The 24552-nt window shown below is 53.4% G+C and overlaps 3 protein-coding genes across 5 annotated transcripts in view; 1 reads left to right on the forward strand and 2 right to left on the reverse strand.

The window, feature by feature from the left end:
• Positions 1–12705, reverse strand: part of COL11A2 (collagen type XI alpha 2 chain) — a 29831-nt gene extending 17126 nt beyond the window's left edge. The window contains exons 1-17 of the mRNA XM_077161464.1: positions 12399–12705; positions 9715–9864; positions 9369–9579; positions 8729–8891; positions 7126–7320; positions 6114–6191; positions 5377–5439; positions 4505–4684; positions 2368–2427; positions 2215–2256; positions 1906–1968; positions 1509–1583; positions 918–1004; positions 617–673; positions 384–437; positions 239–292; positions 86–139 (exon numbers count right to left, since the gene is read on the reverse strand). Of these exons, the coding sequence (XP_077017579.1) occupies positions 86–139; positions 239–292; positions 384–437; positions 617–673; positions 918–1004; positions 1509–1583; positions 1906–1968; positions 2215–2256; positions 2368–2427; positions 4505–4684; positions 5377–5439; positions 6114–6191; positions 7126–7320; positions 8729–8891; positions 9369–9579; positions 9715–9864; positions 12399–12480 (1668 nt within the window). The 5' untranslated portion in view covers positions 12481–12705. The remainder of the gene's footprint in view (positions 1–85; positions 140–238; positions 293–383; positions 438–616; positions 674–917; positions 1005–1508; positions 1584–1905; positions 1969–2214; positions 2257–2367; positions 2428–4504; positions 4685–5376; positions 5440–6113; positions 6192–7125; positions 7321–8728; positions 8892–9368; positions 9580–9714; positions 9865–12398) is intronic.
• Positions 12706–13971: 1266 nt separating this feature from the next.
• RXRB (retinoid X receptor beta) lies at positions 13972–20684 on the reverse strand. Of its 2 annotated transcripts, none has more exons than XM_077161466.1 (10): positions 20346–20684; positions 19365–19597; positions 18678–18834; positions 18138–18317; positions 16863–17035; positions 16358–16487; positions 16024–16156; positions 15817–15908; positions 15357–15462; positions 13972–15228 (listed from the first exon to the last, which is right to left on the reverse strand). In XM_077161466.1, the coding sequence occupies exons 1-10, from the start codon at positions 20578–20580 to the stop codon at positions 15081–15083; spliced, it is 1587 nt and encodes a 528-aa protein (XP_077017581.1). In that variant the 5' UTR covers positions 20581–20684; the 3' UTR covers positions 13972–15080. The 2 variants fall into 2 exon arrangements, with proteins under 2 accessions (XP_077017581.1, XP_077017580.1); XM_077161465.1 differs by having other exon boundaries at positions 15817–15920.
• A 250-nt stretch (positions 20685–20934) lies between these two features.
• On the forward strand, positions 20935–24527 carry SLC39A7 (solute carrier family 39 member 7). Of its 2 annotated transcripts, XM_077161467.1 has the most exons (8): positions 20955–21037; positions 21348–21750; positions 21834–22002; positions 22156–22209; positions 22336–22500; positions 22638–22778; positions 22991–23187; positions 23646–24527. In XM_077161467.1, the coding sequence occupies exons 2-8, from the start codon at positions 21352–21354 to the stop codon at positions 23916–23918; spliced, it is 1398 nt and encodes a 465-aa protein (XP_077017582.1). In that variant the 5' UTR covers positions 20955–21037; positions 21348–21351; the 3' UTR covers positions 23919–24527. The 2 variants fall into 2 exon arrangements, with proteins under 2 accessions (XP_077017583.1, XP_077017582.1); XM_077161468.1 differs by having other exon boundaries at positions 20935–21494; positions 21850–22002.
• Positions 24528–24552: the final 25 nt, after the last annotated feature.

Below are 24552 nucleotides of genomic sequence, written 5' to 3' on the forward strand. Positions count from 1 at the left end.
GGGAACCAGGTCATTTCCAAAAAATGAATGTGCCCAGGCAGGGGTGGACGCTACAGATGTCAGAGAGGGGTCCAAGCCTTGTTACCTTCACTCCTGGTTCCCCAGGCATCCCTCGGGCTCCATCAGCACCAGCTCGACCCTTGAAGTGCAAGGGAAGTATCAGAGCAAGCAAAGGCACAGCCACCCGTGCTCCATACCCTATCTCCCACCCACTTCCCATCCCAACCAGGCCACTCACTCTTCGCCCAGCCTTGCCAGGAGGGCCTGAGAGGCCCTGGGGTCCTCTGGGGCCCTGGAAAGGGGAGACAAGGACTGGATTAATGATCACAGACACTGATGGAGACACTGGGTTTTAAGATCAGATGGGGGGCAGGGGGTGTCACCTGAGGTCCTAGGTCTCCAGATTCTCCTTTCAGGCCAGGGCTCCCAGGTTGTCCCTGTGAGAGGGAAAAATTGGCTATGTTGGAGGACACACCCAACAGTGACTGCAAAGTCCTTTCCCCAAAGAAGGAAAACTTTGTCAGCCTGTGCCTTTACAGAAATATTTATACATCTCAAACACACACATGCACACACACAAGAAAAGACCATTTACCCCAATACTCTACGCACTCACCAAGGGTCCAGGACGACCTGTGTATCCCATGGGGCCAGGGGGTCCACGGAGCGCCAGCTAAAGGAGCAGGAGAGAGAGCAGAGCTGAGAAGGAGGCAACTAGAAAACTCCCAACTGCAGTGCACCTTCCAAATTCATCCATCCTAACTCTAATCTCCCCAACCTCCCCTCTTAGCCCCAAACCAACCTACACCTTCCCCTGTGCTACATTCACTCAGACCTACCCTTCCAGCCCCCTCCTAGAGTCTTCCCTTCCCCACAACATCCCCTTCCTCAACCAAGAGCTCCTCCACCCTACTCACCCGTGCCTGCTGCAGGATTGCCTGGGCCTGAGCCTCCTGGGCTGCCACCACAGGACCCTTGTCACCCCCACCACTGCCAAACCGGAACTTGGTTTAGAAGGATGGGGAAAGGGAGAAAAGGTTCAGGTTCTCTTCGAAAAAATCCATATCTTTCCCTATCAGAAGCTTCATCCAGCATTTCTTTCCTATCACCGGGTTCTGGGACATCCCTCCTGCCTTCCTCCGGTATTTCCCATGGGTTCTAGGTAATGACTTAGAGGTTTTCATAAATTCAACTCCATCCCTCCTCCCCCACTCTCTAGCCTCTTTCCTCTGGAAAGACTCTCATTTGGCTCTAAACCTCCCTGAAATACAGGATTTTTTGCCTGGTTCTAGGTAATCCAAATTTGACTCTAGAAGATCTGTGTTTGGTTCTAGATCATTGATGAGGTCCTAAACCTCCCACCCCAAAGACCAATCCCTTTGAGTTGACAGCCATTAGAGACACCTCCATAGCTTTCCTGCCTTTCCAGGTTCTTGGTGATATAACACCACTCCATTGGCCAACCAGCCCTACCAGCATCCCTTCCCAAAGCCCAGAGAACAACTCACTGGGAGCATGAGGGATGTGCCAGGGGGGCCAGGGGCCCCATCTGATCCAGGGAGCCCTGCTCGACCAGGGGGGCCCTGGAGCGGGAAGAGAATGAGGTTAGAGTGACAGTTAAAAGGGGACATTAGGGTCTTGTCATCATTTTGAAACTCTCCTCAAGGGATTAAATGCAGACTTCCCTAGATCTTTCCTGAACACCTTCCCACCATGGAGAAGAATGAAGATGAGACCCCAAGCCATCCTCTCCCAACCAGAGTCTACCCTCCTTTCTGGGTGCTGAGGGACACAACAGCACATGTATTCACTAATCAGTCAGCTAAAGAGGGATTACTGAGCACAGGCCTCCTGTTGGGTACTGGTGGCTCCTCTGCAATTATTGCACTCAGGACATTCTCTTACCCTCTCACCAGGGTCTCCAACCGGGCCTGGGTTCCCCTGGATGCCAGGTGGACCAGTCAATCCCTGAGGAACAAAACAAGGGATTAAGATATAGGTGAGCAGGAAGTGCAGATAGGAGAGGGGTACATGGCTGAGGGGTGATTTCTACAGAACAAATCCAGAAATCTGAGGAGCTTCCATTGCAAGGATGCTCTAGAGTTCTGGGAAGGAGGCCTGTGCATCTGTGGGGGAGGCACAGATGAGCATGTCGGGGTGAGGAGGGGGTCTCTGGGAAGAGAATGGAGGCTAAGAGATCACAGCTGGACTTACCGCAGGGCCCTCTGGGCCAGGAGGCCCCTCCACTAGCATACCCTGTGGAGTTAAGGATTGAAAGTAAGAGGCTATAGGGCTAGCAACCCCCACCCCCACCCCTGATTCCCTCTCTCCTCCATTACCCTCAGCTCTGAAACCAGTGTGACTTACAGGTTCCAGAACTGCAGGCTCCCCCTTCTCTCCCTTCAGCCCCCGGGGTCCATGGGCAGCCTGAGGGAGACACACATGTAACCCCCAGTGGGGCCTGTGAGCAGCCAGGACATGATGACTCTCCCCATCCAAACCCCACCTTCATCACCAGATCTTCTTGAGACCTCCCTAACACAACCACCAAACCCCCAGCCCTCCCCAAGACCCAGGCCTGCCAAGACTTCAGCACCCCAACCCCACCCATTTCCCATTGAGTTCACCTTCCTAGCCTCATCTAAGTAAACACAATCTTCTCCTCTTCCTTACAGCCTCTCTCAGAAAGGTCTCCAGTCCCTTCCTGGAATTCCAAACCCCCAACCTTCCCAAACCCTCTTCTAGAGAATCCTACACTTGGCCCCAAACTCCCTCAAACCCCAGGAATCCTTAAACCTTAAGAAACCATCAACTACCTCACCCTTACCCCAGCCCACCAAATATGAATCTCTCTAAAGCTGTGGATAGATTTTTATTGGTGGGAGAAGGGGAGAGGGTCATGGACCCACAGGAGAATCTGACAAAAGATATGGGGCCTTTCTCCAGAAGAAAAAGAAATTGTATGCCCTTTGCACAGAATTTTACTTAGAATTTCAAGAGGTTCATAAGTTAAATAACTCCCCAGGGATTGAATATCCATATTCTAAGTACATACAGAGGGCAGTCCCCACAGATATTCTGAACCCAAGCCTCATTACTATTTTAGGGGGTAAAAACCACAACTCTTGGGCTCATTCAGCTAATGCTCAGAGCAGACCACCTTAAGTCCCTCAAGTTCCTCCCCCAGTGGGAACCCTAAACTCTTCCCCGGCCCTCTTTATACTCTAAGCCCACTCCCTGCCTCCCTTCCACACTTCCCAGTCAGACACCCAACCCTAACTCTAAGGCCAGAACCAAGAAGAGGACAGAGAGAATGGAGGACACCCCCTCACCCAACCAATGATCAGTTTACAAACTCTCCCAAGTCCCAGGTCAACCCCATATTTCCAGAAAGCAGCCCAAGGGAAAGGCAGCAACAAGGTCAAGGGGTGGTAATATTAGAGAAGGGAGCTGTGGGGTGAGGCAGCGGGGTAGGGAGGCAGCCACAATTGCAAGGCAGGCAAGAGATGAAGCGGAACAGACAGAAACTACCCCAACTGACAGGGAGTGGCTGAAGACATGGCAAACAATTAAAAGAGGCAAAACAAAGGGACACATACTTGGAAGCAAGAATGATGCCACGGCCAAGAGAAAGTAAGAATGGCCAAGATGGTTTGAAAGTGAACTGGACAGACAGGAAGTGGTTGGACAGACAGGAAGCACCCAAGAAGGGTCCACCCAGGAAGTGGACCTTCAACAATAACACGGCGACCAGGACCAAGAGAGAAAAAATTCACAAAACAGATAGAAAGTAACTCCCGGAAGGAGAATTAAGACCATGGAAGGAAATTCTTTCAGAAAACACAAACATCAAGATTAGGACACACAGGAAGGGGCCATGAGAAATTATCTATTAAGATGGAAACTCAAGACTCGGATGACCTGAGACACACAGAAAGTAGCTTATTCTCAAAGGAAATTATCACAAGAAGCATGAAAACCTAGAACCAAACACAAATAATAGGTGTTTTTCTTCAGTCCAATCTGACACAGTCACTAAAATAAATGTTGTGGCAGGAGAAGACAGGAGGGACAGACAGGAAGTCGCCTCTAGGTTAGAGAATGTGACACAGGAAATTAGATCATTTGGCAGCTACAGGGACAAGAAACTGTTTTGAATGAAAAAGAATAATGGAGACAGACTGAAAGTGGGCACCAAGGAAGGGCTGACTGACCAAAAGTTATATGAAATCCAGCTTGAGTGAGACGAAAGTGACAAGAAATACAGAAAGTGGCCATAAGATTAAACAAACAAAAAAAAAGAGCTGCCCGAGAGAAGGATCCACGAGAAGTCACAAGGTAAGACATATAGCAAAGAGAGGCAGAAAGGAATCTTCTGAAGCAACATATACACCTTACATGAACAGAAAATGGCACGACACCAACAATGATGAAAAACAACAGGAAGCAATTCTTGTAGCTCCCACTGGCGGTCAAGAAGAGAAGAGGAGCTCCCTTCACTTACGGCTCCTGAGTGGGCTGTCTCCGCAGAAAGGGCAGGGCCAAGCTCCGTCTCCTCACGATAATCTTCCCCATAGCCATAGGTGTAATCGTAGGTCCCTGCTGGGGGGTCTGTGCCACCCTCCCCATATTCCTCTGCCCGGAACCTGTCGGCTGTGGGGGGGACCTGGAGATCTGTCTGCTCCTTCCCGGCGGCGGGGAGGGAGAGGGGGTAGAGGGGGGCATTAGGGCTGAGAGGAGTTTTTTCCCTGGACCCCAGGGCGCAACAACTTCTAGCCCAAAGGATTCTGAGGGGAACTGGGGCTGGAGTCTCTTCCACAAGAAAAGCAAGGGCAGTGGTCACGTAGAAAGGGGGTGGGATGGCCACGAAAGGCTCAGAAGGGGGAGAGATGTCCAGCAGAGGGACCGGATGGGAAAAGATGGTGGATGACAAGAAGGGCGGCCGGAGGGCTGGGCACAGAGTGGACAGTCCATGGACACAAGGACAGACAAAGGAGTCCAGGGAATGACCAAAGAAATGGATGGGGAGATGGGGAGAAGAGAGAAAGTGACAGCATTAGACAAAAAATGGCTCCTGGGTACTGAAATACGACACAGAAAGTAAGGTGGTTTGACACCAGCATGGAGAGGAGGTTACTCTGGAATCCAAGAATGATGGAAGGAGAAACATGGACACTGAGGGAAAATGGCTGCACTGAGAGAGACGAGCAAACCGATAGGTCTGGAATGACCAGAAGACAGACAGCCATAAACGAATATGACAAACAGCCCTCCGGCCAGAGGAGAGGCTGATTCATCAAGATGACATGGGGCAACGGAAGTGAGTCACCGACATCCAGCGCTCCCAGCTGGGGGGAGGGGAGGGGACGGAGTTACCTCCTCAGAGGGTGGCAAGGGGCTTGACTCCAAGATTCCTTCCTCTTCACCTAGGGTGGGGTCCTGACCCCAAGGGGAAGGAAATGGGCAGCATAGCACAGGGGGGTAGGATTGAGGGGGTGGAAAGGAAGGAGAGAGAAGGTTAGCCTGAAGGGATGCAAAGCAGCACCTGCCCCCCCCACAAAGTGCAGTGTCTGTCCGTGCTGGGGGTTGGGGGAAATCTCAGATCTTGCAGCCCCTTTGGAGGGGGACAGTTTGGGGAGAGTGAATCTCCGAGGTCAGAGGGGTTTGGGGGGCAGAGATCTGGATGCCCCGGCTCTACCTGCCGGTAACCGCTGCCTCTGGTCCTGGGGGGGGCCCGGGCAGCGGGGGGAGCTGCCCGCCGCGCTGGGCGTCGGGAGGGGAGAGGCTGACCCCGTGCTGGGCTGGAGCCCCCAATTCGAGAGGGCCTCCGGCCTGGTGAGAGGGGTGCCTGCCCGGCCGCTGACCTCTTGGCAGGTGCGGTAGGCTTTCGGGGAGGGGTCCGGCGCCCCCTGGGGGAAGGGAGACCCCTGTGGCTGGGGCTTCGAGGCCTCTGCAGCAGAGAGACATGGGAGGGGCCAGTGAGTGAGTAGGCCCCATTTCTAAATCTAGGAAGTCTCACCCCATAGATTGGGAAGGGGTGGAAGACGTCACAGGAGATGTTCGCAAGGGTTGGTGGGAAGAAGGGGAGAAATGCAAGGGCCCCTCAGGTTTACCTGGTAATCAGAGGTTGTCCGGGTAGTCATCACATCGTAATAGGGGGGCTCGTAGTCATAGTAGAGAGACTCAAGGGGCTGGGATTAGGGAGGAGGGCAGGGAGAATAGGTAGGAAGGGGGCAGGGTAATTGGAGGATCCAGAGGGAAAGGGTGGGAAGAGGGAGATGAGGAAATGGTATGGGAGTTGGGAAACAAGGGAGCCACAGAATTGGAAAATAGGGAGTTGGGGATAAAAGAAGAGGTATGAGGTCAGGAAAAAAAAATGAGGGAAAGGTAGGAAAGGGGGAATGGGTCCCATATGTGGGGCAGAAGCATACATGATTAAGAGATCGACCCTCCCAACCTCAGACCACTGACCCCAGATCATATCTGTCCCCCTAATCATCCAGACCCCACCCAAGCCAGAGTCTTCCTTCCCTGCCCCCTCCATCACAGTCTCTAAGCCTGAACCTCCATGCACAGGAGACCAGAGACCCCCACACTTTTGCAGACCCACCACCCCTTCAGGATTCCCTCTGTCTCCTATTTCTTCCCCATTTATCCTCTTCAGTTTTATTATCTCAACTTCCTTCTCCCTGTTTCCATCTCTCCCCTACTCTGCTCTCCCATCCTCCCTCCCCATATCTCAACACCCACCCCCCACCACCACCACCCTATTTTCTGCCAATCTCTTAATTCAAGAAGGGATGTGAAAGCCAAGGACACAGTTCTGGGAAGACTGGCAGAGGAGGAGACACAAACAGGAGACATAGCTCCCAGCTATTAATTCTTTATAATGACTCTTTTTATTTTTAAATGAAAATAAAAAGGTTAATGAATGAGGACTGGGAGGAGGGAAATTGGAGGAGGACAGTATGGCTGGGGAGGGCGGATTCGGAAGGGAAGATCAAGAGCCCAAAATGGCGGGGGCGGGGAGGAGTCTAGAACTTTGGGGGAAATTCCCCTGGGGAAGACATCTGATATCTTCCTGCCTGGGGTGTCCTGTGCTGAGGGTTCTCTCACCTTCCTCACCTGTTGCTGGGGTTCCTGGTTTTGTGGCCTATGAAGTCTTGATGATGTCTGTTTCGGGGATCTCTGGACTCTGTGGGACTGTTGGTTCTGAGGTCTCTCCCTCTTCTGACTTCCCTCACACTCCAGCTCCTTCTGTTCACAGGATTCATATGCAGCTTGGACCCCAGGGACGATGACGAGTTCCTGGACATCACCCTACACAGACATAAGCAAGAAACAACAATGGGGGTGTAGATAAGATTTCAGAGAAAGACAATGGGAATAGTCTGGGGCAAAGGCCAGAAGGCCAGACCAAGGTGAAGCTATGTAATGGGAGAAGGTCGTTATCAGGTCTCTCATGGGTGCAGCCCTTTTCAGGTTTCAAAGAATCTTCCCGTCCATAATCTAACCGGACCTTCGCCACAGCCAGAAAAGCCAGGATCTTCATGCCTATTTTTCAAATGTACTTCATTCAGAGAAGCTCAAAAAGACAATGACTGGCCTAAGGTCACTCACAGGGGCAGAACCTGAGCCTTCCACCTCTAAGTTCACCCCTTGCTTACCCCGTTGCCCCCTAGTGGTAATGCATGGGCCGTTCCACAGGTGCCTTCTTGAGACAGTGGTCTCAGCCTTTGCTGTTACGACATTCCAATGACCGTAAAGATGAAAAATCTCAGGACCTCTGGAAATGAGGGAGGGAGGACCTGCTCTCTATTCCAAAGGCATTTGATGTGCCCATATATGATGCTTAGCACACTTATACTGTAGTTTAGGGTTTTTGTCTCATCTCCAGAAACAAACTGGGATCTCCTTGGTATGACAAAGACCTTGTATTATATTCTCTTGTCTGCCTTTTGGCATTGGAACTGTAAATATTCAGAAAACATTGACTGGCTGGGTGGATGGATAAATGGATGGATGGGTGGGCCAGTGAGTGGATGATGAATAGGGAGGGTTGATGGGTGCTGAATGAATGGATGTGTGTATGGTTGGATTATGAAGTAGATAGATGGGCAAGGTAAATGGGGGGCAGACTGGTGGGTAAGCAGATGGATGGAAGTGAAAATGGGGATGGATGGTAGACGAGGAGGTGGCTGGGTAGACTGAAGGAGAGAGTGGCTGAGTGGGTGGAAGGATAGGTGAGTAGATGGTAGGTGGGTGGATAGAAGATAGATGAATGGATAGGTGCTTTGAAGGAGAGAGTCAGCGAGCAGGGAAAGGATGGATAGGAGCCTGAATGCATGAGTAGGCTGGTGAGTGGGTAAATGGCTGGCTGGGTGGATGGATGTATGAGAGGATGGTGGATGCACGCATGTGCGCATAGGTGGGTAGGTGGATGAGACAGAAAATGGATGGGGAGGTGGATAAATAGACGAGTTAGAGGATGGGTGGATGCGGAGACTGATAAAGACTGAGTATGGAATAAGTAGCTGTGGACATAGGTACATATAAGTGGGTATTGTTCTCCTTTAGAGAAAATTAGCACTGGAGATAGGAAAATGAAACGTACATTCACAAGAAGAGAAATGAGTAGCTAGGGAATGGAAAGATGAGGTGGTAGGGCCTGAAGGTAAGCAGACACAAGATATGAGAAGTCACTCCTTTCTCTGGCCACTCCCATTACCTCAAAGACTTCTTCATCCAGGATACGGGCACCAAAGATTATCACTCCATGGGTGTCCAACACAGGACGAGCACTTCGGGGGAGGGGCAGGGTGACTCGCTTCTTGCAGTCAACAATGAGAGTGACAGACTGACCTTTCACGGCCACAGCCACACGGTGCCACCTTGTCATAGGGAGAGAGGTTCAAGTGACCAGTTGAAGGGGAAAAGTCTATAGGGTCAAAGGAACAGCTGATTGAAGGGTTGAAGCCAATGTTGATAACAGCAGTAATCATAATAGCTACCATTTTAGCTACCATTTACTGATGCTTACAACCCACCAAACACCATGCACCCATTTTCTCATTTGATTTTCATATTTCTATTATCCTTATTTTATTGGTATGGAACTGAGACTCAAAAAAAAGTTAAATAACTTGCCCAAGGTACAGGCTAGCACCATTTGCAAAGCAAGAATTTTTTTAACTCTAAAGCCCAAACTCAGGGCTAGAATCTGCTGGAGTTTGGGCAGTGGGCATGCGAGGTGTGGCCAAAAGAGGCAGCAGGATTTCCCAGTTTAAGGAAAGGGGATTCTGGGCAATGACCAGAGGGGAGCTCTTGGAAGTGTGACCCAGGCGGACCCGAGGAGCAAACCAACTTACTTGCCATCTGCTAGATTGAGGCCTCGGAAGACAGGCTGAGCCGGGGGTTGCGGTCGCCCAGTCTGGTCCTCGTACAGGAAACGGACGGGTCGGCCAAGTTCCAGGGCCAGCTGCCGCACCCCCTGAGCACTGTAGAGAGTGAGGAGGGGAGCCTGCAGGCCAGGGCGGGTCCGGACCACAGTCCGCAGAGAGAAGTCTTTAGGAAAGCCTCCTGGTACCCAAGAGAGACACGCAGGTAGTGTGAGAGGCAGAGAGAACCCTAAACCCCTTCCCTTCTGGTGCCTGATCCCAAACCCCACCCCTATGACCACCCCCAGCCCTCCCTACCACACCATGGGACACAAACCTGGGAAGAGCTGGCGGGTGGGCGCGCTGAGCTGGGCCGGTCGGGACACTCGATAGGCCACGTCAGCCGGACAGATGCCTCTCCCTCTCCGAACACCATCAGGAAGGGAGGGGAACCTCAGGGCCCGGAGGACATCCACAGGGGCTGCACCTGTCAGAGTCCGGGAGAGTCAGGGGAAGGGATGCACCCTCAGGGAATTAGATTGGGAGTCAATTGGGGTTGGGACCTGAATGGATGGGACACATAGTGTTACCTGGATGACGACAGTGTTGGCCTGGGACTCCATGCATTCTCCTGCCCCTCTCCCGCCCAGGATCTCTGCCTCTCACTCTCTCCCTTATCCTTCTTTGAGCCTATGAGTCTCTCTCTATTATCACATAATATCTCTCTCAACTTTTATCCTTCTTCCCTTCTCTCTCTAACTCAGTCTCTGTTATTCTCTTTGGCTCTGTATCTTTTGGTCTTTCTGTCTTTCTATCTCTTTCATCTTCCTCCATTTCTCTCCCCACATTCTGTCCATCTCTTTCTTTCCCTGTCTCTCTCCCTCTCTCTCCCTCCCTTTCCATATCTCTGTCTCTGGGTCTCTGGCCTCTGTCCAGTCTCCAGCACAAACAACATCTGGGCAAACGATCATCCTGGGCACGAGAGGAGTGGGGTGAGGGCACCAGAGGAGGGAGCAGAAGCAGCTCTATGACAAGGGTGCTTCAAAGTGCTACAAATCCTGTGTTTGGAGAGGTGGGGACAACTCTGGTCATGCTGGGGAAGGAAATACACAAAAGAGTTGCCCCAGGAGCCTGTGCTCCCAGGCTTGGGAGATGGGCTGGGGAGGGGGGGAGCCGAGGGGAAGGAGGCTGAAGACGCCACGCATAGCCGGAGTAGGTCCAGGGCCCTGAGCCACACATCTGTGGATCCCATCAGAGAACTCGCCCAAAGCTTAGGCCAGTTCCCCACACCTGGAACCTCGACCCTGCCCCACCACTTCAAGGTCCAATGACTCAAGACCTGGGCCACCAGCCCTGTCCACCTAGAACTCCACTTCCTGTGGCTCAAAAACCCTGGAAGACAAAGGGCACCTCTCCCTCATTTGCCCCCTGATAACGCACAGTCCTCACACCATCAGCTCCCAATTGGAAAAATCCCAAACGAGAGTTCCAGCAAAACTTTCAGAGAAATGTGGGGCAGGCAGGGTGCAGAGCAATCAGGAGAGCAGAGCTGGGTGGGGTGGGTGAGGTGGGGCGAGCAGGCAGAGAAAAGGCCCTTTGAGTGCAGGAGCCGGGAAACCGCGGCCTTGCCCCCCCACCCCCGCCTAAGCCCAGCCCCCGCGTGTGGTGGCTCCGCAAACACCAACACACAAGGGCCGCTTTGAGAGACGCGGGGTGAGTGAGACAGAGACACAGAGACTCACAGAGACCCCAGGCCAGTGGGACCTCAGGAGGCCCCCCCACCCTTCACCAAGCCCCTGGAGAGTTCAGTTCAGCCCAATAGAAGACTGATCCACAGGTCTGTCCACAGTCTTCCCACCTCAAGCCACATACTTGCCCCACTGTCTCCAGCTTCCCCACATCTGCCCCACAATCTCCCCACTGGTAGCCCCATCGCTCCCTGGTCCCCCAAATGCCCCATTCTTTAATCTTATGAATTCCACACTAACCCGTTTCCCTATAGAGGCTCACCCCCACCCATGCCTTTTGACCCTAAGAGAGATTCCCAGGGTCTACAGTATCATCCCCTTCAATCTCCCGTTCCTGAGCCTCCCTCTCCCCACATCCTGGAAGTTCTTCCTTTCTGTGATCTAACCTAAACCCTTTACACTGCCCTTCTGACCCTTTTCTCTCCAGAGCAGAAGAAATAAATAGTCAAGTTAAATGCAAGTTAGCCTCTTCTAGCAGTAGGGACTTGCCTAGGACCCAGATGCTGCCAGCCCCCTCCTCTTTGACACAAAATCCTCTCTTAGGAGCCAGGACTTCTGCCTGGGAAAAAGGAGGAAAAGATTCGGGTCATGGGCACCAGGGTCCCCAGGGAGCCCGGCTGGCCAGAGGGGGGAGGGAGGGGACAGGAATGCAAAGAGTTGGCTCCGGCCTCAGACACCTGATCCCAGCCTGTCCAGCGGCCGTCCTGTTGGCAGCCAGCCCCAGTGCTCCCCAGAGCCAGCCGCGTGGCAGCATCGAGGGCATAGGGAGGGGGTGGGGGTCCTGACAGGGAAGCCATTGGGTTCAGACAGTCGAAGCATCCAGTCTTTCCAGACTTGCTAGACTCTGCTCTATCCACAGAAGCTCCCCGCTCACCCTAGAGATACAGAACCCATAAATGGACATACACCCCTCACCCACCCACAGTCACCTTCCATTTCCTCCCCAGCACCAGGCTAAACCAGACTGGCCCTGGCCACCTTCAGCTCTTCCAGAGCATCCAGGCATCCAGCCCCTTTCAGAGCTATCTAAGATGGTCCTCCACCTTTCAGCGTCACTTGCCTTCCCCCAGTGACTTCAGGGAAGAAAAGTGATCCTTACTCTGGCTCCAGGAAACCCAGGGTCCTGCCTTCCAACCTGGACCCTTGGTACCTAAATTCCCCTCCTCAGGATCAAAAGCTCCTGCCCCAGATATCAGCTGCCCCTTCCCCTAGGATGCTTTGTGCTCCATCCTGGCTTCAACTACACAGGGGTCTGAGTCCGGACTCCTCTTACCTGCCCAGGTTGCATGAGCACTCAGCCCCAGCACAAGCGGTACCAGCAGGAGGAGGCGATGGCAGTGGCTGCACCCCTCCATAGCTGGGCGACGGGAACACTGGTCCCAGGAACTGGGGATGTCTGAAGGCACTGGATGCCCAGAGGCTGACAAGAGAGATTGAGCAAGCTGGCCACCTCGGATGCTGGGGTCCCGGGGAGATCAGAAGCTGTCGGGCAGCGACAGCTGTCAGCGACCCAGCTCCATGCAGCCAGGCACCGTCGGGGTTCTGACGCTGCTCTCTCCTTGGTGGCTGCTGCTCCTGTGTGTCCCCGGCCACCCCAGCTGCCCAGAGCCCCTACCACGCCCCCGCCCCCGGCCCAGCCCCCGCCTGCAGTCGCCCGCCCACAACCACCGAAGGGAAACCCCACCCTCGATCCCCACCTGGAGTGGAGGGTGAAGAGGAGCGGGAACCCTCCCTCCTCTCTCTTCCCTCGCTGACCCTCGGACTGCTCTCCCCCTGTTCCTTGCAGGTCGTCAACGGGCTGTACTCTCGCATTCTCTTTTCGGGAACCCTGGTATTTCTCCCCCAGCCTACTGCTTTTCTGGAACCCAGACGTCCAGTCACAGCCAGCCTCCCCCAGCCCCCTACTCCCACCCCCCGTAGTTCTTTCTCCCTTGGGGACCCAGAGCGCCCTTTCAGCAGTGACCAGGGAGGGATTTAGGGAACAGTGGGAGGGGAGAGACGGGTCTGGGGTCGCCCCCCACCCCACCACCAGTAATCAGGTCTCCGGAATTACTTTCCCTCTCCCCGCCCCGGGTAATTACAGAGTCCGGCCTACGGCGGAGGTATTTATAGACCAGGCTATAAGAGACCCGCAGCGAAGGCCGAGAGGGGGGCAGCGGCGGGGGGGGTGGGGGTGGGGGGAGAGGCCCGGCGTGGGGACACCGAGGCCGGAGCCTGGGACAGACCGACAAAGACAGGTTAATCAGGGCCAAGCAGATGGAAATAGGACGAGGTAAGGGAGCCCGGGAACTCCAGGTGGAAAGGGATACTGTGGAGACATGAGGAGGTAGGCGATCCTAGTTGGGAGGGTCCGGGGAAATGGGGTAACTCGGGGACATGGGGCCGCCTCCGGGAGGGCAGTGCCCAAGAAAGCCGCCAAGCTCAGCGCCCTGTGGGCTCCCTCGAACGGGCACGGCGCCGGGTCTGCCCGGAGTCGGCGGTGCGGCCGGAGAGAAGGCCCTGGTGAGCCGAGGCGCCGCCGCCCGCTGTCGCTGGGAGGGCGCAAGCGAACAAGGAGCCTTTGAGAATCAGCGCCTCCGCCACCCCCCACCACCATCCTTCCAGCTCCGGTCGGCCCCGCCCCCAGCCTGGCACACCCCACCCGTACCGCCCCCCCACCTCCCCCCACCCCGACAAAGCGCGCCTTGTCTCCCCCACCTGCGCCGGCCTCTCGAGCCCCAGGGAAGCCGTCAGGGGAGTGCGTCCGGAGCTCCCTACCGGATACCACCCCCATTCCCCACCCAGGCCTATGCGGCGGCGCCGTGTGCCCCTCCATACACAGTCATCCCAGTCCAGAAAAGCAGCGATTTTAATTTGAAAGCGATTTTATGTGAGTGGAAGAGAAGAGGAAGGTACCCCAAAGAGAGGGACTGTAGGGCAAGAATCATGCAGCCCCAGCACCCCATCTCTGCAGGCTGACCACCTCCCCTCAATTTTCAGGATGGGTTCTATGTCCCATTCCACACTGTCCAGGGTTGGGGGGGAGCTGTGAAAGGCCTGAGAACTACCCTCACCAAACTTTTCCCTGCCTGGCCCTGCCCTATCTAAGGCCATCACAGTCCAGGCCCCTTTAAGTTAGGAGATTTGGGAGGGGAGGAGGTGTTAAGGCCAGTGCTTGGAGAGCCCCAGGGACAGACCATCTCAGAGCCATCTTTCCCAAACACCCAGCTCCATTATCAGAATTGCTTACTTAACCTGGGGAAGTACAGTACTTCTTTGAATCTAACTGCAAGTTTCTATCCTCAGAGGAAAATAAAAATAGATCAGTTCCTCCATCACCACCTGCCCTTTAACCACCACCACCTTTCTATTTTTCAGTCTGACTGCAGTAGGAGGTGAACTATAAAAGGGGACTCTGGGCAGGAGGCAGTGACAGGGCCCTCCCTCTCTCTTCCAGAGAAGCCCCCATCAGCCAGGCCTGGGAAGGCCTATTAGAGCCCTATTCCATGTCCATCAGCTTGGGGGGCCTGCCCCCCAATATCCATCTCTGGGGAAGTTCCCCTTTTCCACTCTTCAGATGGGGAGATAAGTGAGGCAAGATGAGAGAGAGAGGAAGGCCCTAGGGGCAAGGCCAGTGCTTTGTGCAGAGGGGTGAGGAGATGGGAAGGAGATATTGTTCCAGGTAAGGGGTAAGGCCACCCCAGATCATGGGATACCCCAAAAAGTTCAGAGACTCAAGGCCACTAAACGAAGATCCCCAGCCCTCACAGGAGCCTGAGGTCCCCTCTGACTTGGATGTCAAGCAAACCCCATGGAGGGTTTATGGAACCCCTAGGAGATTTCTGTTCTGGCCCTGCAGTGCTCACCCCACCAAGGTTCTGGGAACATCACCCCTCCCCACCCTGCCCCATGTCATGGAGTCCCTCTTGGCTGTGCCCTCCCCTCCATGTGAGGAGCACCAAATCTGGGTCCAGGCTCAGGCCAGCTGGTGGGGAGCCTCGAGCATCTCCATAAGGAAGGTGTCGATAGGAGTGTCGCCAATGAGCTTGAAGAAAAACAGATGCTCTAGACACTTGAGGCCAATGGACCGGAGGGCAGGAAGGCGTAGTAGCAGCTTGGCAAACCTGAGGTGGTAGTGAGAGAAGCGGGTGAGAGCAGGAACTACATGGACCTGAACACATCCTCGAGGCACTCCCTACCCCTATGGGAGCCTCGGTTCCCTAAATTCCTCACCCCTAAAGCCCCATCTCACCGTCCCTGCTGTTCAGGGTACTTCTGTTTGCAGTAGGTCTCCAGTGATGCGTACACTTTCTCTCGGAGAACCTCCACCTCACTGGGGTTTGAGAGACCCTTGGCATCTGGGATGGCAGGGAAGAGAAGAAGAAGAAGGAAAAAAAAATCAAACCAAAACAGATATACTGATGTGGTCCCACAGGATGCCCCTCTTGGGCCCCACCTACTCAGCCTTCACCAAATGCTTGGCAAAGGAAGCAAGCTCAAATCTCCTGGATGCTCAACAGATGGGGGACCCATTAGGTTTGCGAGTTGGGGTTGGAAACATATCAGTGAATGGGGCTTTTTCTTGGTCATTTGGGAGATTTCAGGGTTGAGGGTCTTACTGAGGGGGATGGCTGGTAACTTAGGAATCTATAGAGAAGAGGAGGCTCTCAGGTTGCCTTGGTCTTGAAAGACAGGGGTAATCCTCCTCTTACCTGGATTGAACAGAATGATTGCCCTCAGGCAGCCAAGCTCTGTCTTGTCCATCCTCATGTCACGCATTTTGGACACTAGCTCTGTCAGCACCCTGGAGAGGGACCTGCAGGTCACTCAAAGGTCACAGCTCAGCCAGCCTTGGACACGGACCAGCCTATAGCCCAACCCCCTCTACCTACAGATCAGCCCAGCCCAGGGCCACTGACCGATCAAAGATGGCTCCCACGCCTGCAGAATGGGCTGAGTTGCGGTGTACATGAAGACCTGTAGCGAGGAGGATGCCATCTCGTACATCAATGGATCGGTGGGAGAAGGAGGCAATGAGGAGCTCATTCCAGCCTGCGTGGAGGGCAGCAAGGATCAGGAGCCAGAGAGCAAGCCATGAAATTCAAAGCATCAGAAGAAAGGAAGAAAAAGGTAGAAAGGTCAGTGAACTTTTGGCTCCCTGAGAATTCAAGGTAAGGCCACTAAGGTCACTAGAGATCAGAAGGTCAAAAAAGGCCACATGTCAACAAGTCAAAGGAATCCAAGGTCACTGACCTGCCCGTAGCAAAATGACCTGGTCATCCAGTGGCAAGGAGGAAAAGTGGGGGATCCTCTTTGCCCACTCAACAAGCGTGAATAGCTGTTTGTCAGCTGCCTGACAGATGTTAGTCACAGGGTCATTTGGCTGCAGGGGATGGGAGAGTAAAGTTATGGAAGGTTTGGAGCTGCACTGGGCCCTCTCCCTTATAAGACACCCCTTCCTTTTATTGGAGTCTCCTTTCAAGCCCATTCTGAACCAATCCCTATGAATTTGTGTAAACAAGTATTTATTTGGGACTTGACTGTGATTCTGCAGGTGGGTGTTTGAGGGTGGAGATGGAGGGAGCTATCACACCCACCTCAGATGTTTGAGAGACCTCGTTTGGCAGCACTTCCCATCCCAGGCAGTGTTAGGAGGGTTGTGAAGGGAAGGAAAGAGACAAAGGGGGAGACAGAACATATCTAGACTCCCTCCTCCCACCCGCCTCAGGGAAGAGAGTGGATGGACCCCATCACTCACGCTGCTGCCACTACCACCGGTTCCCCCAGGACCCTCAACGCCCTGGTCACTCTTCTGCTCCACAGCAAGCTCTGCCTCCAGGATCCTGTCCACGGGCATCTCCTCAGGGGCTCCCCCAGCCCCCTCCCCATCCCCATCCTTGTCCTTCCCCCGCTGACGCTCTTCCTGTACCGCTGGATGGAAAAGAAGGAGAAAAGTGGAATGTAAGCAGCCAGTCATGAGGGGCTTCAAAATGTCCTTAGGGCCTCATCAGGGTCTCATGGCCGTTGGGAGATATCTATAAGAATTGGGGGAGTCACTAGAAATGGTAGATTGGGGGGGCAACCTGGAAGCAGGGGTCATAAAAAGGCAGATAAATAAGTCAAGAAGGAAAAGGAAGGGGCAGGAGAGGAACTAGGGAGGAAGCTAACATTTAAACAGAGGCGCTATTACATGCTAAGAAATGTGCCAGGCACTTTTTAACATTCACTTGATCATCACAACAACTCCGTGAACTATAGTCCACATTTTTAAAGAATAACTTGCCCAAAATGCATGGCAGGTCACACATTTGATTCCAAGTCTGCTTGATTGCAAACACTGCACTCTTCTGACTCAACAGACAGGAAATGGAGTGCTAGCCTAAGACTTCAGAGATGTGGGCTCTGATCCCAGCCCTGCTACTCTTTTGTTGCATAACCTTGGGAAAGTCATTTTACCTGGCAGATGACATGCTAATCTCTAAAATGAAAGATTTGGCCAGGATACTCTCTAAAGTGTCTCTCTTAAAATCCTATGAATCACACTTAAGAAGATGAGGAAACAAAGCAGAGAAAAGGCAAGCCCTGAGAGTCTTCAGTAAAGTTTATAGCTTAAGAGAGTCGAGTCCCAGAGGTCAGAGGAGAGACCATGGATAATAGGAGACAGAAACCAGAGAGGGAGCATCAGATCAAAGAGAGGAGGGATTATCCATGTTAGAAAAGGGGAGATAGAGAGATCCTTCCTGGGAAAGGAAAATTTATTCCCCCCTTGTCTGGAGTGGTTGGTGGAGCTGACCAAAGAAGCAAAGCCATTAAGAAGGGGGACTAGATCAAGGTACCAGGGAAAAGAGCTGATGAGAAAAGACAGAGAGAAATTAAATACCGCCCTCTGGAGGAGAGAAAGAATAGTCCTGTCTTCCTGAGAGAAAGTTTGAGGTTTCCTTCAGTCTTCTCTCTACTGGCTCCCCTTCCTCTCTTACAGGATGGGGTGGGAGAGGAAGGGCCTATGGACTAGAAGCCTGGGCAGGCTTCTTACCCTCCCTCTTCATGCCAGTAGCCAGGCACTTCTGATAGCGGCAGTACTGACAGCGGTTCCGTTGACGCTTGTCCACTGTGCAGTCTTTGTTGTCCCGGCATGAGTAGGTCAGGTCCTTACGGATGGTACGTTTGAAGAAGCCCTTGCAGCCCTCACAGCTGTAGACCCCATAGTGTTTGCCTATGGAGGGAGGGGAATTACTATAAGAGTGCATGTAAACCCCACTCACCATTAAATCTCTTGCCTACCTTCCCCTGGCAAAACTTGACGTCCACTTAGTTTAATTTCCCTGTGTTTGGGGAACAAGGAGCTCTGAGATGATCTATTCCTGCTCTCTGTCACTCTTCAAAAACCCTGTCCCAGCTCCCTCTTCCCTCAGACACCCCATCCCTTATCTGAGTTTCAGGTTCCTTAGCTTTCACTACACCTCCCCCAACTCACTTACTCTGTCCCAACCCCTTGAGAACCTGGAAATCCCACAGGCGATGGTGAGTGGCCCAGACTCTTTCCTCCTCTTTGCTGAGCCGCTGAGCCCCATACCTGAGCTTCTGTCCCCGCAGATTGCACACAGACGCTTGCCAGCCCCAGGGCCACCTGGAGGGGGTGGACAGTGCAGGCCCCGAACCCCTAAGACTGGTGGCTTCACATCTTCAGGGGGGCCAGACCCACCCCCAGGGAGCGACACTGTTGAATTAATCTGGGATGGGGGAAATAGGGAAGTCATAGGGAGACTCATTGGGAAGGAAAATCTCTCAAAGGTGACGGAAATCATTCCTATAACTTAGGCAGAGCCCTGCATTGCACATTCCAGAGGGCATTCTTTCCACTGCAGTCTATGTTAAGGGACTCCTCTGGAGCACACCCAATGAGAATAGACAGAAACAGTGCTCCCTGAAATTGCACAACACAGTGGTCCCGAAGGACATGTATCTCAGAAAGGCACATGGGACCAGACGGGCAGAAAATCACTGATAGATGAAAGGGACATCAAGGTTATAAGGGTTTCTTTTGTTTCTTTCTTTCTTTTTTTTTTTTAATGGGGCTGGGGAGGAAGCGTGCACTGCAAGATCAGTCACCTCAAAAAAGGGCAAGGAGTCTCACAAGGACCATAGGCCTACCGAAATTAAAGGACTGGAAGGTTAGTTGGCCATAGGGAAGTTCACACAAGAATCTAGGGTCACAGAGAAATGAAAGTGGAGAGGCAGTAAGTGAGTCACAACCTCTCACCTGAGGGCTGCTGACAGGCCCGGAGAATCCTGGGGGAGCTGGAGGGGGCAGACCAGGGGACCCCATGGAAGAGCTGATGACTGGGAAGGGGGAGCCCAGTGAGGGTGGTGGCAGCGGGGGTGGGGCCCCAGAACCTCCCAGGGATGAGGCTGCTGAAGGAGGCAGTGGTGGCCCAGGGGAAGGAGGTCCCCCCTGAAGGGGATTTGGGGAAGAGCTGTCTGGGCTTCGGGAGTCTGAGGGAGGGGTACATACAGTCACAGAGACACACAGAGACAGGAGAGACAAAAAGAGAAAATAAGTCTTCGAACTCCAGTTAGAACTGGAGACCTTACTTCTCTCTCTAATTCCCCTGCTACACCCACCCCATCCCATCCACCCTTGCCATCCAAGCCCAGAAACACACTGTAGTCAAACAACAGTTTAACCTCTAATTTTGTGTGTGTGTGTGTGTGTGTGTGTGTGTGTGTGTGTGGTGGGGGGAGGTGACAAAGAAAAGGAGAATAATTCAGGTGAAGAAAATCTCCAGTCAAAGCATTTGGATGAATACCCAGGTCTTCCCAAGCCAGATCTTTCTGTGGGTGGGAAAGCACGTGGGGTGGACCAGCCACTCCATCAGTTCCCAGCATACAGCCGGGTCGCCGAACTGTGCAGGGGTTAGGCGATAGGGGAAAGAGACCCCTTCCAGGGTGTGGGATCCGCCGCCACACGTCCAGAGCCTTCAAATTATAGGGAAATCCCAAGCGTGGTTAGCTCGGGACTCCGATGTGCAAGGCCTCAACGGGCCACAGCTAAGAGGGTGGAAGCTCCCCCTCCCCGCCCCGCCCCGGGGGAGGGCGCTAAGGCCCTCAGGAGGGAGGGGACGCGTGTTTACAAACAGGGGGGCGGGAGCACCTGCGAAAGAGCGCCGGGGGAAGGGTGTGGGGGGAAGGGTTGCAGACAACACGGCTACTCGGTCGCCCTTCCGCCCGCTAGGACACTCACCCCGCCCGCTGTCGCCCATCCCGTCCCGTCCAGCCTCCCCCGGCTCCGGCTCCGGGGTTTGTTGTTCTCCGGCTGCTACCGCCACCGCCGCTGTCGCTGCGGGATCCAGCCAGGGCCGTCGCCGCCGCCACCGGGACGCGACCCCACAATGCATTTCTTTTCGCACCCCCACCGGCCCACACTGCCCTGCGGCATGCCGCTGGGGGAGGAAGGGCGGGCGAGCAGCCCAAGACATGCTTGGCTGAGTAGGAGGACACCGAAGAGTTACCAGGGATTCCAAAAAATTGACCAGGGGGCTAGCTGAGGACGAGGAAGCCCGAGAGCAAAAGACTGGGCCGGGACCGGGTCGAACTAAGCGCTGCGTTCTGCACTGAGCCAAAATGACAGCGCCGATATGGCAGCCATCTTGGTACAGACGGGAAGTCTCGACGCTAGTTCCCGCCCTCTCGGCTAGTTGGAAACGGAGGAGGCGGCCTCTTTCCTCCTGTTAGCCCGCCTCGCCCAACCTCTCCTCAAATAACCTCGCCACCCGCGCATGCGCAACAGCATAGGTGGGATTGCCGCTGCCTGAGGGCCGCCATCTTGGTAAAGGTATTGGGGAGGAGGTAGGACGGAACTTCCTGTTCTCGCGGGAGCTAGAGACGGGAGTGCCACGTCCGAGCAAACCGGGAAAGGACCGGATCCCGGAGCCGGTGAGAACCCCTGATTTTCCCTACCATCCTTTCTAGGCCTTTTCCCGGGTCTAGTGGATCATAGAGACGAGAGCCCAGAGAACCAATAAAGCAGAGGACCATAACCTAGAGCGGCGTCCCAGGGGCTCTACATCCGGGAGGGAATTCGGGATAAAGACAACGAGTCTTGGGAACAATGTGGGTGGTAACAGAGTAGAATGGGGAAACGGTCTATAGAAATGGCCTGAGGGCGCAAGTGGAGTAAAGCGGACCCCGTATAGATATAGAGTTGAGGTTCAAGTGGAGTCACTATCTCTGTCCCTCTGGTCAGCGAGATGGCCAAGGGCCTGGGGGCCCCCCACTGGGTGGCCGTGGGTCTGCTAACCTGGGCGGCTTTGGGGCTGCTGGTGGCCGGACACGGGGGTCATGGCGACCTGCACGAGGACCTGCACGAGGACTTCCATGGGCACGGCCACAGGCACTCACATGAGGATTTCCACCATGGACACAGCCATGCCCATGGCCATGGCCACACTCACGAGAGCATCTGGCATGGACATACCCACGGTCACGACCAGGGACATTCACATGAGGATTTGCAACATGGCCATAGCCATAGCCATGGCTTCTCCCATGGGCATGGACATGACAATGAGCATAGCCATGGAGGCTATGAGGAGTCTGGGGCTCCAGGGATCAAGCAGGACCTGGACACTCTCACTCTCTGGGCCTATGTGAGTCCCCAGGGGATGGGGGAGAGAGGGGCTGGTTCTGGATTGTTGGAAAACTCACTTGACCCCTGACTCTCCCTCACCAGGCACTGGGAGCCACAGTGCTGATCTCTGCAGCTCCATTTTTTGTCCTCTTCCTTATCCCTGTGGAGTCAAACTCCCCCCGGCACCGCTCTCTGCTCCAGATCTTGCTCAGTTTTGCTTCGGGGGGACTCCTGGGAGATGCCTTCCTGCACCTCATCCCTCATGCCCTGGGTAAGTGACCTCTACCTCAAATCTTAATATATTTTACTGTTTGGGCAAAAGGGTTCTTTCCCTTTTGTAATCCCTGATCTTCCAGTTTTCCCCAAATACACCTTTGGATTGGGTGTTCCCTTATCTGACTTTTTCTTCCCTTCCTGCCCCCAGAGCCTCATTCTCACCACCCTGTGGAGCAAAGGGGACATGGACACTCCCATAGTAGTGAGTAAGGGACAAATGGGGTGATGACTGGAGAATGCCTCTTTCTCCCTAATTGTTACCATCTGCATTTGGAGAGGAGTCTGAAATCAGCATTTTTCCCTTAATATTTCAATGCCTCTCTTCCAGACCAGGGCCCCATTCTCTCTGTGGGACTGTGGGTCCTCAGTGGAATTGTCGCATTTCTTGTGGTGGAGAAATGTGTGAGACATGTAAAAGGAGGACATGGACACAGTCATGGACATGGACACACTCATGGTCACATACATGGAAGTAAAGGACATGGAAGACAGCGTAAGCCCAGAAATAACATTCCCAAAAGTCACTTTTCCTGCCTCAGTATTCCCTCATCTCCTGGCTCTTAGGTAGGAGGGGACTTCTCTCTTGAGGAAATGTGAGATCTCTGTTTCCAACTCCTGTGCTTCCCACAGAACATTCTTCAAAGGAGAAGCAGAGCTCAGAAGAAGAAGAAAAGGAAGCTGGGGGGAAGAGAAAGAGGAGAGGAGGTAGCACAGGGCCCAAAGATGGGCCTGTGAGACCACAGAATCCTGAAGAGGAAGCAACAGGCTCAGGTGAGCAACCAGGCTCTTATTGGTTGGCAGTGAGCTTGAGCAGGGGACATCATCCTGAATCAGAGCATGTGAACTGGAATATGCACAAATGTCTGAGAAATACTGAGGGGCTGGGTGTGCCATGTGTCTAAGGGGAGGTGTGAGAATGACTGAAGGGGCTAAGACCAGGAGTGATGGATGCCTCTGATCACTCCCTCTTCCTCTGCTCTAAGACCTACGTGTGTCAGGGTACCTGAATCTGGCTGCTGATCTGGCACATAATTTCACGGATGGTCTGGCAATTGGTGCTTCATTTCGAGGGGGCCGGGGGCTGGGGATCCTGACCACAATGACAGTCCTGCTACATGAAGTACCTCATGAGATCGGGGATTTTGCCATCTTGGTCCAGTCTGGCTGCAGTAAAAAGCAGGTTGGTAATGAGGTGCAACAAGCATGATTATCTCAAACCCTTTATTTCTGCTCACCCCAAGCATAAGTCCGTTTCTTATTGGTTTCAGACAACAGTCATTGACAACAAATCTTCTAGTAATGAGGGGGAGGAAGTTCTATTTCCTTGTTCTGTATCTCTGTATGTCTTAAAATATGGTCCATAAACCATCTAAACAGTGTATAGGGATCTTTTACGTCACCACCTCCACCCCACCCTGACCTATTGAATCAGAATATTTGTGGAATGAAGTGAACTAGAGGTTCACTGCCCTAACATATTTGATCTCTAAGATTTTTCAGAAAATGTTTACCCTAGATCCCTCTTTCTTTTGCCTTAAATTTTAGTTTCCAAAGACATGCACCCTACTCATGTACTCCACCAGCCATGTTGGTGAGTTGGTGAATTCCTCTCTCTCTCTCTCTTTTTTTGCCCACCAGGCGATGCGTCTACAGCTGCTGACGGCAGTAGGGGCATTGGCAGGCACAGCCTGTGCCCTCTTAGCTGAAGGAGGGGCAGTAGGCAGTGAAGTTGCAGGTGGTGCAGGTCCTGGGTGGATTCTGCCATTCACTGCAGGTGGCTTCATTTATGTAGCAACAGTGTCGGTGTTGCCTGAGCTGTTGAGGGAGGCATCACCTTTGCAGTCACTTCTGGAGGTGCTAGGGCTGCTGGGGGGAGTTGTCATGATGGTGCTGATTGCCCATCTCGAGTGAGAGGTAGGATATACCACCCCCACCCCTGCCCCAAACTTCTTGCCCCTAAATCCAAGTGGGGTCTGAGGGTTGAGGCCAGGGACATCTGCCAGAGCAAGGAGTTGTAGCCTAAGGGAGTGCTGACTTTGGCACTATGGTCATCAAGGTTTGGCAGTCTTATGGGGGTGGTAGAGATGAGAATGAAAGGCGAGGGGGAACATGGTGTTGAGTATGGGCTGACCATGTTGTAAGGTTTAGGGGGCCAAAAGGAGCCATGAAGAAGTCTGGAAGGGGTGAGGTGATCACAGCAGTGTCCCCTACCCACCTGTTCTCAGAGGACCAAACTGCCACACACCGGTTTTACCAGATCTGCCTTCTCTCTCATCTGTTGGTGAAGACTTGAAAGAAAGAACCCTAAACAGAACCAGTAGCAGGAGGAGCCTCGGGGATAAACCTCAATCGTGTGTCCTGATTTGGGAGGGATTGGGGGGGGGAGTGGAGTGGGTGCTTGGGAGAGGTGAGTGTTAGTTGCAAATCTCATGACCTGATTTTTTGTTTTATTTTTTTTATATCACTGTGTTTAAATCTAAGGGAAGGGACGGAGACCGGAAATAAAGTCCTAGGATCTTAGCACCACGTCTTTGTGTCTTTTGGG

This window comes from Tamandua tetradactyla, chromosome 5 (genome assembly GCF_023851605.1).
Source record: "Tamandua tetradactyla isolate mTamTet1 chromosome 5, mTamTet1.pri, whole genome shotgun sequence".
Taxonomy (NCBI): Eukaryota; Metazoa; Chordata; class Mammalia; order Pilosa; family Myrmecophagidae; genus Tamandua; species Tamandua tetradactyla.